General features: G+C 38.6%; 2 protein-coding genes across 2 annotated transcripts; both read left to right on the top strand.

The window, feature by feature from the left end:
• The first annotated feature begins 2,276 nt into the window (after positions 1-2,276).
• LOC117439892 (protein yippee-like 5) lies at positions 2,277-5,418 on the top strand. The gene is made up of 3 exons (XM_034076020.2): positions 2,277-2,475; positions 3,459-3,604; positions 4,494-5,418. Exons 2-3 carry the CDS (start codon positions 3,464-3,466, stop codon positions 4,713-4,715), a joined length of 363 nt encoding a protein of 120 aa, XP_033931911.1. The 5' UTR covers positions 2,277-2,475; positions 3,459-3,463; the 3' UTR covers positions 4,716-5,418.
• Positions 5,419-6,153: 735 nt separating this feature from the next.
• On the top strand, positions 6,154-14,723 carry slc35a1 (solute carrier family 35 member A1). The gene is made up of 8 exons (XM_034075893.1): positions 6,154-6,340; positions 7,646-7,826; positions 10,059-10,218; positions 11,570-11,722; positions 12,427-12,493; positions 12,736-12,912; positions 13,002-13,136; positions 13,986-14,723. The coding sequence occupies exons 1-8, from the start codon at positions 6,331-6,333 to the stop codon at positions 14,117-14,119; spliced, it is 1,017 nt and encodes a 338-aa protein (XP_033931784.1). The 5' UTR covers positions 6,154-6,330; the 3' UTR covers positions 14,120-14,723.
• Positions 14,724-15,215: the final 492 nt, after the last annotated feature.

The following is a 15,215-nucleotide window of genomic DNA, read 5'->3' as shown; positions in this document are numbered from 1 at the left end:
TGTACACTAATCTTTGCACTGGCTTAGGTGGGCTGAACAGTTTGTCCTGTGACACCACAAACAAAATGCACTGGCTGTACTGATAATTAAAAACTGATGAGTATATTTGACCTAGAACTAAAGCACTTCCTTCTTTTACTCAAGAAAAGGTGTACGAACAAGCCTGGTACTTATTAAGAACTAGAAACAGAGGTAAAGTCAGCTAATTTGGTCAACTTTAGTAGTTGTAAGCACAGAATAACTGCCAGGCACTCATATAGTATACAAAAGCGTATAATACCCAATGACCATGAAACAAAAATAACTGTGTACTATCTGTTAAAATAATGTTTTACTATGACATGCATTACATTAGGTTTGAAAGGATTTCCAGTCAAGCCTGTTGTCCTTGATATTACACCTATGTTGGTGTATGCCATACAGTATATCATAAGCTAAATCTTATCATCTTGATTTTCCCGATCTTAACTGTAAGGTTAATTAGTTACTTTATTGCTGAATTGTTATAGTACATGATGATAAGTACTCAGGGCCGTCCCTGGCCAACTTGGGGCCCCAAGCGACATTGTGAGATGAGGGGACCCAAGTTCCCATCAGCAAAAACACGTGGGTTTGCTATCCTGGCTCCAAAATGGTGGAATGAGCTCCCCATTGACATCAGGACAGCAGAAAGCTTACACACCTTCCGGCGCAGAATGAAAACTCATCTCTCTCGACTCCACCTCGAGCGATAGAATTACTAACAAAGAACTGCTAACAGAGCACTTATATACTAATAAAGGTCTGGCTTACCTATAGCCAGTTGAGTAGCACTTGAAATGCTTGGCTCTATGAAACCTGATGTACTTATATGATTCTGTTTTCTTCAAGGTTGCGTCTTCCTGGTCGAATGTACTTATTGTAAGTCGCTTTGGATAAAAGTGTCAGCTAAATGCAATGTAATGTAATGTATGTCGTTCAGTATGCGTTTACAGGTGAATACGTCTGCATTTCCTGCCAAATACTAGCCTCAAAAAGATTAAAATATAATTAATGCAAATAAACTACTTCTAATAATAATAATCATAATAATAATAATCATAATCAATTCAATAATATAAACACTATATTATTTTATTATAATATATTTGTAATATAGTCAAGACAAAACATGCTTATTACATGCTCAACAACTGATATTTCTTAAATCTGTATTCAAATGTAGTTCCCTCAGCAATGTATCAACAACTACACAGTACACACACATTTCTATCAGTATTTCTCCTTGTTGTGGTTGACATGATGATGACTCTTAGGATTTAAGGGGAGAGGCTGAGCATCACCATGAAATGTGCAGAGAACGCACAAGCTGAGCTCATAAGCCGAGGCCCCCTGCGCAATGTGAGGCCCCATGCAGCCTGCATGATCGGCCTGTAGGGAAGGACGGCCCTGTAAGTACTTGATATTGATCTAAGGTGTGGCCTGTGATAGCCTCGATCAAAGATACATTGGCCGATAATATTTGATAACTTTGCGCAATGTCTATTTTTTTCTTAACAGGCTGTAGATCAGAAGAGGTCACCATGATTGAACAATGATCTTTATCTTTATCCAACATTAGATTAATTAAACACAAAAGAATATTCAACATCTGAGAAACAGGGTCTGGGCCTAGGTTAAGGCTGACATTGCTCTTTATTAAAGAATATTATAAATATTTTTATATTTTAAACAACATTAAATTGTATGATGAGAGGTAAACATTCAACAAAAGAGCAAAAGAAGGAGTCATTATGATAAGAAAATATAGAAGTGCTCAAAAATATTGACTCCGTATCTCATTATATTATAAAAACAAATCAAAAGAATACTGACAAGCTTTTTTGCATTTTGCAATTTTGACCTACATGGCAACATTTTAATCGTATTCTCTATGTTTTTATTCAAAAATGGGCCCTACAGGAGTACATCCTTTTACATTTTTTATTAAAAAGTTACACTTTAATTGTTCTGCCAAATGAAATGGTTGGTGTGTACGCATATGGTTTGCTGCCCTCTTGCGGATATGATTAGGAGCTACATTGATGAGACTCTGCTTTCAAAATAAAAGCACGGTCTTTTTAATGGAAACGAAACACACACTAATTACGGCGTTTTGGAATCTAGTTTTCTCTACAGAGTCGACTTAATGTACAGAATATTATTGCAATCATAATATTTAAGTTTTAATCGTCTTAAAATAGCCACAGCTCAATAAATGTTTTAGCGGTGATTCACTTTGAAAGTTCTGAGCGGAAGATGTCGTTGTTATTGTCTGGAGCATGATTGGAGCGAACGCCATTGATTGCAGCTGTATTTGATATCAATAACAGAGGGAACAACGGCATGTTTCTTGATTAATCACCTGAAAATAAAGGCAAACTGGTGATTAACGGACTTGACGACAAAACATCTCAATTTCTTAGCAACTGCTTTACCGCTAGCTAACGTTACGAGGTGAGAAATAAGGCTTTCAGTTTACCGTTGTTTATTCGTTAGCTGTTTCTGGACGCCTTTGACATTTGTTCTCTGACAGACCGGTGATTTCTTCATTCATAAAACTGACATTCTGCCAGTAATGATAGGAAGCTATTCCACAGTGACATGTATTTTTCTTGACTTTTGCTTAGCCTTGTTTTGCCAAATTATGCCTTCAAGTGAAGCGTGAAAGTCGTACGTTTCTTTACTGAGCGTCACCACAAAATGAATGTTGTAAATAAACAAACTGTATATAAAGTAGTGGTGTAAAGTCACTACATTTACTCTAAGTACTGTACTTAAGTACATTTTTGAGGGAATTGTTCTTTACTTGAGCATTTAAATGTCTTAATGATTTCTACTTTTACCCCACTACAATTCAGAGGTTAACAGTGTGCTTTTACTGCACTACATTTATTGTATACCTTTAGTTACTTTTTACACTAAATGAGACTTAAGTTACACCAGGAGTAAATCCACAAGTAAATAAAATTAGCTGCACCTTTACCAGCTCTGATAACACTCGAATGCATCAATAATTATAATCCAAACATATGATATTTATATTGTCCTGCAATGGGCCACTTTTTAATTAGAATCTATCAGACGGTCCTGCAATGGGCCACTTTTTAATTAGAATCTATCAGACTTGAATTTATTTGGCAAATCCAGCACCAATAAATACCTACCAAATCAAGTTACTTTATCACATTGATGCAAAACAGGTATTTAAGTAATATGGCCCAAAACATTTCCTTATACAAGAGATATTAAAGGGGGAGCTGCCACCTTGTAAACACATTATACATCTCACTGTAAATCAACATATTGCTCATCTATGACAATGTAACTTTTAACTTGGTCGGTTCACACAGTGCCTCTCATTGCTACAGAAATGTGTGTCAAATCATGTTAACAGGCTACTTTCTTTGTATGTTTTTGTTTGTACCTTCTGGTGGTAGGCAACATGGGGCGAATCTTCTTGGATCACATCGGTGGGACTCGCCTCTTCTCTTGTGCAAACTGTGACACGATTCTGACCAACCGAACTGAACTCATCTCCACGCGCTTCACTGGAGCCACTGGACGAGCTTTCCTGTTCAACAAGGTACCTCCATCATTAGTGTCAGGGTAATTAAGGTGGTAATTTCCACTGTAGTAAAGGAGATAGGTTAACTATACATGTTGACTTTATTACCAGTTTTTCAACTTTATTTTTAAAAGGCAAAAAATGAAAATCTTACTCTTTATTTCCTTACATTATGCCTGACCTAATGCTCTTCTTTAAAACAATAAATCAATAAATCAAAAATAATTGCAGCTACAACGTCAGATTCAGTATTTTTGCCACCAAATCTGCTCCACACCTATCCGACATTTCAATGTTTAATTAAATACCTTGTCTTACTGTAATTTGCTTTATAAAAAATAAAAACGAATCACTAGAAACTTAATAAACTGTTACATTAAAGGTCACCTACTATGCAAAATCCACTTTTTCATGTATGTTATACATCAACACGTGTCCCCTCTGTGTAAAGAGATTCTGAAAGTTTCAGGAAAGAAGATTCACTCTCTTTTTGTCCTGATCCATTTCTATAAAAACCAGTCTGAAAATGAGCCGATCAGATTTTGGCCACTTATTTTTTTAGCTTGTGTAACCATTAGCCAATCACCAACCAAGGTAACCCCCCCCCCCCCCACCTTATCACCTGAATCTCCTCCTAGAGCACCATTGTGTTCTTTTTAACCAAATCTCTCTCAGAGGGGCGTGGGGAGGGGCTCCTTATTTTCATCTAAAGTAACAGACACAGAATCAGCACTTTTGAAACGGGGCTGAAACAGAGGGGATTATGGGTAATGCTGCAATGATCTGTTTGATGTTTCAAGCCGAACACTTCGGAGACATGTTTTGTATATATCTGAGACCTATAATATATTGATGAAAAACAGTATAATAGGGGACCTTTAACATATGTTTGTCTGCTGCCCTCCAGGTTGTGAATCTGCAGCACAGCGAGGTACAGGACAGAGTCATGCTGACAGGAAGACACATGGTGCGGGACGTCAGCTGCAAGAACTGCAACAGCAAGCTGGGCTGGATGTACGAATACGCCACTGAGGAAAGCCAGCGCTACAAGGAGGGCCGTATCATCCTGGAGAGGGCGCTGGTGAGGGAGAGCGAGGGCTTCGAGCATGTTCCCTCTGATAACTGTTGAGTTCACCTTTGTCGCAGTTACAATGCTCCATTTAAAGCTTTGCCTCCAGCAGCAGTGCATGGACCGTGTGCCATTTGTGGTAGAGCTACACCGAAAATAATATCACAAGCTGTGGTCTTTGTGAGAGTACAAACAAGAAGTGGTGGATGTTTTCCCGTCATTTATAACATCTAAGAATCTCTTCTCTGATGGGTAATACCATTGATTCTCATTTAAAATCACCTGCCGTTTCAATGTGTTACCAGCTGGCTGTGATGTTCAAAAAAGGTGTTGTGGTGCTTTCAGAGAGAGAGGATTCGCTCCTGCTGCCCTGCAAGAAGTCCAGACAGATGGACAGATTGTTATGTGGAGGTTTGAATAGCCATTAAAGGAATTGGTCAATTAATGCCAGATATTAGTTATTTAAAGTATTACGTTTGTTTTCTTTAATATTAGCTGTATCAGATTATCCCCTAAGAACATCAATCATCTTCTTGATTGTATGATATTGTTGTTATCCAGGTTTGACCTATAAAGAGTTCAGATAAATCCAGTAAAAGATCATTTATTTCTCTTTCTGCAAACCTGATTTACAGATTATTTTTCAATTCCTTGTGCTGTTATTCAAAAATATAGATTTGTGGAAATTGTCAAGTTACTTGAATGAAACTAAAGAACATGTTTTGTTTTTTTGTCAAAAATAAATAAAACACCCAAACAGGTATTCATTGAGTCTGTGTTTTCTTACGTGTGAGTATTGCTACTGTAACATTTTATTTTGGGGATTTATTTTATGTATGAGTAGTGATTTAAATGCATGTTTGAGTAATTTAAGATCTTATAATGTGCTGTTAGATCTAGAGTAATTTGGGTCAAATAACCTGGACATATTTTTAATTATAGCCCAACTGCTTCAATGTCAATAGCAATAACTTTTTACTCCACTACCTTTTTTGACAATAATAATTACTAGTTACTTTACTGATACAGATTATTAGCTAATACAAAATATGAATAAGCCAATAAATCAACTATGATTTAAAATATCCAGCACTATTATATAAAGTAATGACAATTCTGTGACACAGGGACACACTTCAGGATGAGGACATTTTTATGAACTTTAAAGATGATGGATTTGATACAAATATATATTTTTATAGTTTTCTTATACAACTATTTTATCTTTTGGGAAATTGAACATTCACAAGAAGAAATTGACTACTTTTAGATTTCCAGATTCCAGATTTTACATTACAACAATATGGCACCACTTTAGAAAATGCTGTCAATTAATCAATACTTTAGTTGAAATGTTAGCTTTTGTCTTCATCACTAATTTATTCATATTTATTTCTTTATAGTTAATTTATAAAATGTTTGAAATTTTAAAAAAGTAATTCCGCGACACAAAAACAAACGCACCCTCCGTCCGTCCTTCGCTAAGCATTCTGGGAAATATAGGCAATAAGTAATCAAACAGGAACTACTGAACTACTCATTATCTAATGATGTGTTGCTCGTCGGGCAGCGTTCTTAAATCCATTCAGGATATCTTTATAACTTTTGATGGCCTGTGAAGTCAGTCGGGAACTCGAGTTGCTAACCTCCCGGACTGACACCAAACAGCGCAGCGATGGCTGTCGGTGAGTTGAAACGGTTCATAATACAAGCTAGCATGATAGGCTAATGCTAGCTGTTAACAGGAACGTGTGTCCTCTAAATTGAGTATAAACATAAACAAAGAAGTGAAACTGCTAGCTGGGGAATACTTGTCACTTATAGTGTGATTCGGTTTTTGCTAACACTTGTGTTGAGTGATAAATAACTGTATGAAAATGACTGTTAGCTGCAGTGTTGTAAAGTAACTAAGTAGATGTACTCAAGTACTGTACTATTTTTGAGACACTAATAATAATAATTCCTTACATTTATTATAGCGCTTTTCCAGTGCTCAAAGCGCTTTACAAATACACACATTACACATATTTTGTATACATGCAATGGTCACTGCACACTAGTACTTTACTTGAGTATTTAAATTGTTTCCTGCTTTGTTCTTCTACCCCACAATCCATAGGTAAATCATGTACCTTTACTCCACTACAAGCACTTAATATCTGTAGTTACTTCACAGATTTGGTTAATGATGTGAAATATATTTACCTTTGGTAAACTCATTAATGCAGCAATAATTATCATGAAAACATATTACATTCCTGTTTGTCATCTTGCAATTGTCATCTTGCAAATAAGTATATTTATATAAATAGTTATCCACGCAATAAACTGTATTTAATTTAGTCTTAATTTACATTATTTTATTTCATATTCTGTTCTTGTACATATCATATTCTACTTGCATGTATAAATACTTTTTGCACTACTTTTCATTTTGTATTTTATTATATATGTTGGATTGTTGGAGGAGCTCAGTTCATAAGATTTGCATTGCCATTTCTACACTGTAGCTTTGTGCACATGACAATAAAACCTTTGAATTTTGAATTAGAATATAATGTAATATTCTTAAATGGGCCAATCTGCATAATGAGTACTTTTACTTTTAGTAGGCTACTTTAAGTATATATTGATGCTGATACTGTTGTACTTTACTTGAGTAACATTTGCAAAACCAGGAATTTTACTTAACATAATGTTCTTGTTAGTTTGACAAACTAATTTAATTATTTTTGAGATATGATATCATTATACTCAGAACGTTTGTCATTCATTTGAGATATAAGGTCATAACAAGGCCCAGATTTAATTTATAAATGTTATTTTCAGGGGCTTCCATAGTTATTATCTGGAGAAATATTGTTTTAACTTCACAATACCTGTTTAACACAGAAGAAAAAACAAACAGTCACAGAGTATTCCTGGATTCAGGTACGTTTACTTAAGTACAATATATGAGTACTTATTCCACCTCTGATTGTTACCCTCAGAAAATGTGAGCGCGATCTTCAAGATGTACTGCCTGACGGTGATGACCATGGTGGCGGCCACGTACACAGTGGCCCTGCGGTACACCAGGACCATCTCAACGGGCGATATGTACTACGCTACAACCGCAGTGTGCCTCGCTGAGGTCATTAAACTGGTAATGAGTCTGGGGATGCTGACAAAGTAAGTGTCACATACTACACATTTTACAACAGGAGTGGTGATACTTGGAAAAAATACTCTGAAAATTAAAGGTGTGGTAGGTAAGTTTCAGAAACCGGCTCGAGATACACTTTTTGTTATATTCCATGGAATGCTCTTAACATCCCGATAGCAATGAATATCTGAAGTGCTTTGACAAAAAATCCATAAAAAAAATGTCATCTGTATAAGTTGTAATACTGTAAAAAGTACAACCAATCCGTTTAGCCGGCCAGCTAAACGGATTGGATGGCCTACCTGTCTGTCAGCCTTCCATCGGGGCACAAACTTATCTCGTGCCCTCATTGGTCATGTGCGCGTTCGTGTGTGTTGGAGGAGGGGCTCTGTAAGGAAGTGGCAGATTTTCTCCGGTTGTGTATTTTTAAATTCTAGCGATCTCGAGCCGGTTTCTCAAACTTACCTACTCCACCTTTAAGGAAAAGTATTTTTACAATTCTAAGTAAAAAAAAAAAGGGGAATTATAAACAACATCTCTCTCAATAACTCATCATGAAGGTAGATAGATGACAGAGAAAGGTGTTGTAAAACACAGCACCGATCACCCATTCTAGCCATGCCTCATATCCCTCTATTTCACTTCCTGTTTCAAAAGTGCTGATTTGGGGTATAAAGCTTTAAAAAAGTAAAAATTGATACAAATTAAAAAAGGAGGGGGCTGAGCTCACGTGGGACCCGGCAGCTACCGTCTAAACTAAATACGGCGGTGATGAAACGCCATATCATGGATTATCAAGGGTTATTTCTGAAACAGTATGGAGCTCAAAGGCTTTCTCTCTTGCCGGTTATACCACAAGGTGAGTTCCTTTTTACTTCCTGCTTCTTCACACACATGCTCTCCAGTGCAGGTTAGCTCTGAGTGTTAGCGATGCTAATGTAAACACGGACCATATTACGTCCAAAACAGTCGGTCATTGTTTCTGATAGCAACTTTCTGATAGTGTCGTGGGTCCACATTTCCGATATTACTAGGGATGCACGATAATTATCGCGTGTGCGTGGGTGTGCGCTTTGGAGCTATGTGCAACTCAAGGCATATGCTCGAACCGGAGCTGCCTGGACGCTGCAATCATGTTGTGCACTATCCGTGCTGCGTGTGCTGACTTCTCCTACAATGTCCCGCTGTCTGCTTCCTGCATAAAGTTAAGTGCTCGGCGCAGTTGTGGCGAAATGTCGCTCCTCTGTTTTCATTTAAACAGCTCCTTATATCCGTTAGCGCAGCTAGCTAGCACCAGATGCTAACAACAACAATGCACGTAAGGTCTCTCTCTCGCTCGCTCGGGCCACACACACACCCTCCCAGTCCCCCCGATGGCCAGTCGGTGCCTGCCGGTGAGCGTGGAAGTGTGGTCTGCCACAAGCGGGCGGCAGGAGCGGGGCTGTCAGCATCAGCTTGTAGATGGTATTTTAAACTCGATGCGCTCTGAAACTACGGGGCGGCCAAGGAAAAAAAATAGTGGCGTAAATCTTTTTTTATTATCGGGTATCGGTCTTGAGAAGCAGGAAGTTATCGGTATCGGTTTCAAAAACCCAATATCGTGCATCCCTAGATATTACGTCATATCGGACGCAAATCTGGATCAGCTCTGTTGTAGCCCCGTTTTTAGAGATTTGGGTACGGAGGAAAAGAGAGAGGGTTTTATTTTCTGACACTGCGTGAGTTCCCTGACACACCGGGGACACATTTATGTATAAAAGTGCATTTCGCATGATAGGTCCCCTTTAAGGTAAAATCTGACCAAACAGTGGCCATGATGTATTCCCCTAAATTGTTAGTATTATAAGTATTTAAAAAAACTGACATAAGTTAGTGAGTCGGCTACAGACAAGCACACCTATGATAAATGTTGAATATCATAGGACATTATGTAAAAAGTTCACAGCTGATGTTATTGTCCATGTATTAGTTAATATCATGTAAACTAACATGCTAGAGTTATCTAACATATCATAGTGGCATGTAACTGACGTCAGGTATTTGTGACCATTTTGAGACATATTTAGTTCAGGTGCTGAGCTGCCTAACTGGTTTGTACAAGAATGACTGGTGAGTCCTTTGTGATTATAAAAGGAATTCAAGAACAGTGATTCAACGACTTCTGAGGTGTAATAGATCTGTTTCAAAGAATAATCAAATGCATTTAAACTTTACATTTATACTTCTTCATCAGTCTGTTTTTATGTCCCCTTTCCCAGAGAAACGGGAAGTTTTCCCAGACTGAAGAGCGCTTTAATGGAACATGTATTCTGCAGCCCCAAAGAGCTGCTGAAGCTGAGCGTGCCATCCGTAGTGTACGCGATTCAGAACAACATGGCCTTTCTTGCCTTGAGCAACCTCGATGCTGCAGTTTATCAGGTATGCATTTAATCCTTTCTTTAATGAGGAATGTACAAATCAGTGTTTCCCACACATAGCATTCACTTGGGCGGGCCATCCAACATCAGGACTCAGAGAGACACGAGGAGAGCTGGAGCTTTGATGACAAACACTGACGGTTTATTTGGAGCTTCGGCCGGAAAATTCACAAGACATGTCACGGGCCACGGGTTGACCACACGGTTGAGATGCCACAATCAATTCTGAAGAACTCTACCCCAGACCCGTGTATTTAGCTAGTTCAGACAGAAGAATCAACATTGCACTAAATGGGCTGGCTCCGGCCTATATAGCTGAACTCCTCCAGCGCTACACCCCAGCCAAAGCTTTAAGGTCTGCTGACCAGCTGCTGCTGATGGTGCCCAAGACCAGGCTCAAAACCCGAGGGCACCGCGCCTTCGCAGCAGCTGGCCCCAGGCTCTGGAACACTCTGCCCCTCCATGTGAGGTCGGCCCAGACCCCAGGGGGTTTTAAATCTACTCTTAAAACACACTTCTTCTCCCTGGCCTTTTAGTCAGAGCGGAGCACGACTCCTGACATTTCCCTGTGTTTTTTATATATCTGTTGTAATTTATTGTCTTTTATTATGAATGTAGTAATGTGTTTTTAAGTGATTGTAGTATTTATTACATGTACAGCACTTTGGCCCGACCAAGAATCGCTTTTAAATGTGCTTTATAAATAAACTTTGATTTTATTTTATTGTGCACAACAAGATATAACCATAACACCTCTGTCAGCTGACGCCAACAGGCAGGAACAGGGAGACAAAACGCTGAGAGCACAGCAGCCAAGGTTACAGGTGCGAGTGCTGCTCAGTCAGGACAGTATGAACTGATCAACTGGGTCAAAGTTATGGGCCTTGGAAAATATTTCCTCAACACCCATCAGAGCATTTTTTCATTTGTAATCCCTCGGAGGAAGCGACAGCATCTGCAATCGATTAACTAGCGGCTGCACGTCATTGCAGAGGAGCTGAGGGAGATATTGCAATTTAATCAGAGAAAAGCACCAGTTAATGTTTTGTTTTTGATTGATTACAAACAATGTTGATACACTTGTTGGTGCTGAAAAGGTTAAGCTTGCAACCCCATTTGGCCTATGTTTTTCATAGGATTCAAACACATAATGCCCATTACAGAAACTTCCCTTACATGTGAGGTTTGTAGAGAAAGAAGTGTAAACAGTGGTTATAATATCCAAGTATGTGCATAGCTGCCGTATTAGTGTGTTGCTGAACAGGAACTCATCCCCCCTTCCCTCAATAAATATGTTTAAAAAAAATCCATAGTTAATCATTTTTAGAACTAACTTGTGTGTTCCTGTGTAGGTGACCTATCAGCTGAAGATCCCGTGCACGGCCCTGTGCATGGTCCTCATGCTGAACCGCTCTCTCAACCGCCTGCAGTGGTTCTCCGTCTTCATGCTCTGCGGGGGCGTCTCACTCGTCCAATGGAAGCCTGGAGAGGCCACTAAAGTTCAGGTGGGTGGGGGGCTCAAAGTCAAAGTCAACTTTATTGTCAATCTTCCAGTTTGCGTGTACAGACAGAGAGATCGAAATACCGTTTCCCACAATCACGAATATAAAAACATGTATATAAAAAATATTTGTGCAAATATGTACACAGTCAAAGACACATTTTTACATGTGCACACATTAAGACCTGAATAAAAACAACAATCAATATATACAAAATTACAGTCACTTCAATATTTTGAGAATGTACATTAGTGCAAGATTGTCCATAGCAGCGTAAAAAGTGTCTGGTGCTGTTTAAGTTACAATTTAAATTATACAACCATACTGGTGTCTCTTTTTTAAAACGTTGTGTCTAATACAACATGTAACAACGCAAGACAAATGAAATAAGGATAACTAAGAAAATTTGACTCTAAAATAAAAAGAGAGAAAACAGAAAATACTTATTAATATTTGCCTTAGACTTTAGGCAATAACATGAAATTACTTTATATATAATTATTTGAGCACATCTCTTATTTTTTATAATTTAGTTAGACTGAAAGTACTTCATTAATCCAACCCTGAAAGTTGAACATTATTATATATTTTGATAACTGTGACTCATGCCGTCAAGGTCATGGATTGTGGTTTTTATTGGCTGGTTCTACTGAAATTGCAGGTAGTAATTTACCTCCTGTCTGTGGTCTCATGTCTTTGTTTTTCAGGTGGAGCAAAATCCTTTTGTTGGGTTTGTCGCCATCGCCATTGCTGTCCTTTGTTCGGGATTTGCAGGTAAAACTGTCAAAGGATTCTGTGGAAATTGCTTTTACCTAATTATATCCAATATTTATTTAGCTACCACACTAAATACAAATGCTAAAACACTGCCAAAATGAACACCTGCTGCTGTCCTGAAATATTTCTTTCCTCAGGAAAATGGAATGTCATTGAGGTTTCAGATATATCGTCTTGTCTTACCGTAATTCAAGATTTTTGAGTATTCACTTGTAGTTTTGTGTCCATTTCTGCTAAAGGCGTGTACTTTGAGAAGGTGTTAAAGAGCTCCGATACTTCCCTGTGGGTGAGAAACATCCAGATGTACCTGTCTGGTATTGTGATCACCCTGATCGGTGTTTTCCTGAACGACGGTAATAAGGTCCTGGAGAACGGCTTCTTCTTCGGTTATACGCACTGGGTGTACTTTGTAGTGCGTAAGTACGACATAAACCAAGGATAATTTATATTTGATTTTACTTTTTTCCAACAGTATTTTAGCTGACACTGCTCTTTTTGCCTCCAGTCTTGGCCAGTGTAGGTGGTCTGTACACGTCGGTGGTGGTGAAGTACACAGACAACATCATGAAGGGCTTCTCGGCTGCGGCCGCCATCGTCCTGTCAACTGTGGCGTCTGTCCTATTGTTTGGACTGCATATAAGTACGTTAATATCTCAAACATAAGTGTTGGTGAACTAATGATCAGGGTTGTACCAGTACTGAGAATTAGAGTCCAGTAGTTGGTGCTCCACATTGGTTTAAAAACAGGGGTGTCAAGCTCAAGAGCTTGCAAAGAATAAAATGCGTTTATTATATGGTTACATGCGACTTTACAGAAGTAACGTTGCCCATAAACTACATGTCCCACAATGCATCTCATTTTGTGACATGGCACTGAAGAGACTTGCAATTATTTGCCGAGACTTCTGCTTTCAGACGTAGTTAATTATAAAGTTATTACCCTATCCAATAATAATCCAATGCAGGGGCAATAATGTAATATAATGCATTATTTTAAATATATTATATATATATTTATGTAGTCTTAAAGTTACAACCGGCCCCTTTGAGTGCAACCTTAATGCTAATGTTGCCCGCGATGAAATGAGTTTGACACAAAAACATTTCCAAAAAGCCCAGTGTCCTCGAGTCAAACAAATCCATATTCATTGGAAAAAATGTATTCCTGAATTCCCATTTTTATCTAACAGAATAATCTTCGTCAATCCATATCTGTTAGTGTTTCGCCTTTAAAGAAAAAAGCTGCATTTTCACTGCAATCATCCCACCTGTTCAAATCCGCCTACTCACTGTAGTGCTCCCCATCATGTGTTTCATTTGTGTCCACTTTGATTGTCTCCTCCGTGATTTCCTGTTTGTGTTTTTATCATGCTCTGTTGCCTCTTAGCATGTTTAACAAACTGTACGGTGTCCTAGAGTGTCATGAAAGTGTTATGTCTTTCTGACTTATATGAATGTCTCATTTTGCTTTTCTTTCCCTCTTGTGCAGCGATCCCCTTTGCCACTGGGGCTCTCTTAGTGTGTGTTTCCATCTATCTGTATGGACTGCCGAAGTCGGAGACAATGAAGAGGTCCCGGCAGGACTCGGACTCAGAATCCAAACAGAAACTGATCAATGTTTGAGCCGCCGAGTCTCTCCTGCTGATGGGGGGGGGGGGGGGAAGGAGGTGGTCACCTTCTCTAGGGACCTAAAGAGCTCTTTGGAGATTTGGGATCCACTTCTGTTAATCTGGAAATGAACACTCAGTTAAGTTGTCTTTATGTTCAGTTATATTTCAGTTGATATGAAAAAAACACACATTTGACCATAAACTGGCTGCTTTTAATTTCTGTAAATAATCTGAGGCAATCATCAAAGTCTCTAAATTAATCTTTAGCCATGCTGGCGCGATAAGCATTGACAGGACTTTGTTACTTTTATTGTGATGCCTCAATATATCTGTTTTAGGAGGCGTATAAATGTAACCACTCCATATCCTGTAAGGTTTTTTTGTCAATCAGTAATTCGTCTGTTTTACACTGAAATGTCTATGGCCATATCACATAGTGCTAAATCTGAATGTGCCCGACTCACGGGAAAACATACTTGAAATGATGACGACCGACTGCATGTGTGATTATGTTTATAATATCATCTCTTTAGTGTCTTTTATCTTTTTGTGTCGCATTCTGTTTTTGAAAGTCATTTTAAAGCTTTTATTAAAACTGAATGGAAATAGTGGTAAAAGTGGTGTAGCCTGCTTCGCTTGTCTGCACTGTTTCATCTACCCGAAAGGCAAGGAGTCTGAGTGTAAGCCAGGTAAGGTACGTTTATTTCTATAGCACATTTTCAGACACAAAGGTCATTCAAAGTGCTTTACATCATCAGTTACACTTAATTAGAAGACGGGGGGATGTTTAGTGTGACACTAAATGTCCCCCTGTCCTTTACTGCCAACATCGCTGCTCGACCCACTCAATTCTTCAAAACATCAAGAGGATTAAAGTTCTTCTCCAGGCTCTTTTCATCTCACGCCATACGAACTCTGACACACATTCAGAGGCAGCAGCCAGACTGTTTTTCTACCTAGCTAAGTTCTCTCACACTGCTCTGCTCCTCCTAACTTGTTAGCAGTGGTTGCCTGAATCCGCTTCAGAAAACGACACACTCCAGCACGTGCACTTCACTTTGCAATCTCTAACTGCGATCAGGTTTTCAAATGCACCTCGGCCAATAAAA

Source organism: Pseudochaenichthys georgianus, chromosome 24 (assembly GCF_902827115.2).
Source record: "Pseudochaenichthys georgianus chromosome 24, fPseGeo1.2, whole genome shotgun sequence".
Classification (NCBI taxonomy): domain Eukaryota; kingdom Metazoa; phylum Chordata; class Actinopteri; order Perciformes; family Channichthyidae; genus Pseudochaenichthys; species Pseudochaenichthys georgianus.
Note: the sequence above shows the minus strand (reverse complement) of the source record. Positions and strands in the feature narration are given on the sequence as shown.

Bases quoted from the DNA above. Each gene is read 5' to 3' on its own strand.
- slc35a1 (XM_034075893.1), top strand. The intron at 11,723-12,426 runs GTGGGTGGGGGG...TTTGTTTTTCAG, and splicing joins GAGAGGCCACTAAAGTTCAG to GTGGAGCAAAATCCTTTTGT. The intron at 13,137-13,985 runs GTACGTTAATAT...CCTCTTGTGCAG, and splicing joins ATTGTTTGGACTGCATATAA to CGATCCCCTTTGCCACTGGG.
- LOC117439892 (XM_034076020.2), top strand. From the start codon at position 3,464: ATGGGGCGAATCTTCTTGGATCACATCGGTGGGACTCGCCTCTTCTCT. The intron at 3,605-4,493 runs GTACCTCCATCA...GCTGCCCTCCAG, and splicing joins GAGCTTTCCTGTTCAACAAG to GTTGTGAATCTGCAGCACAG.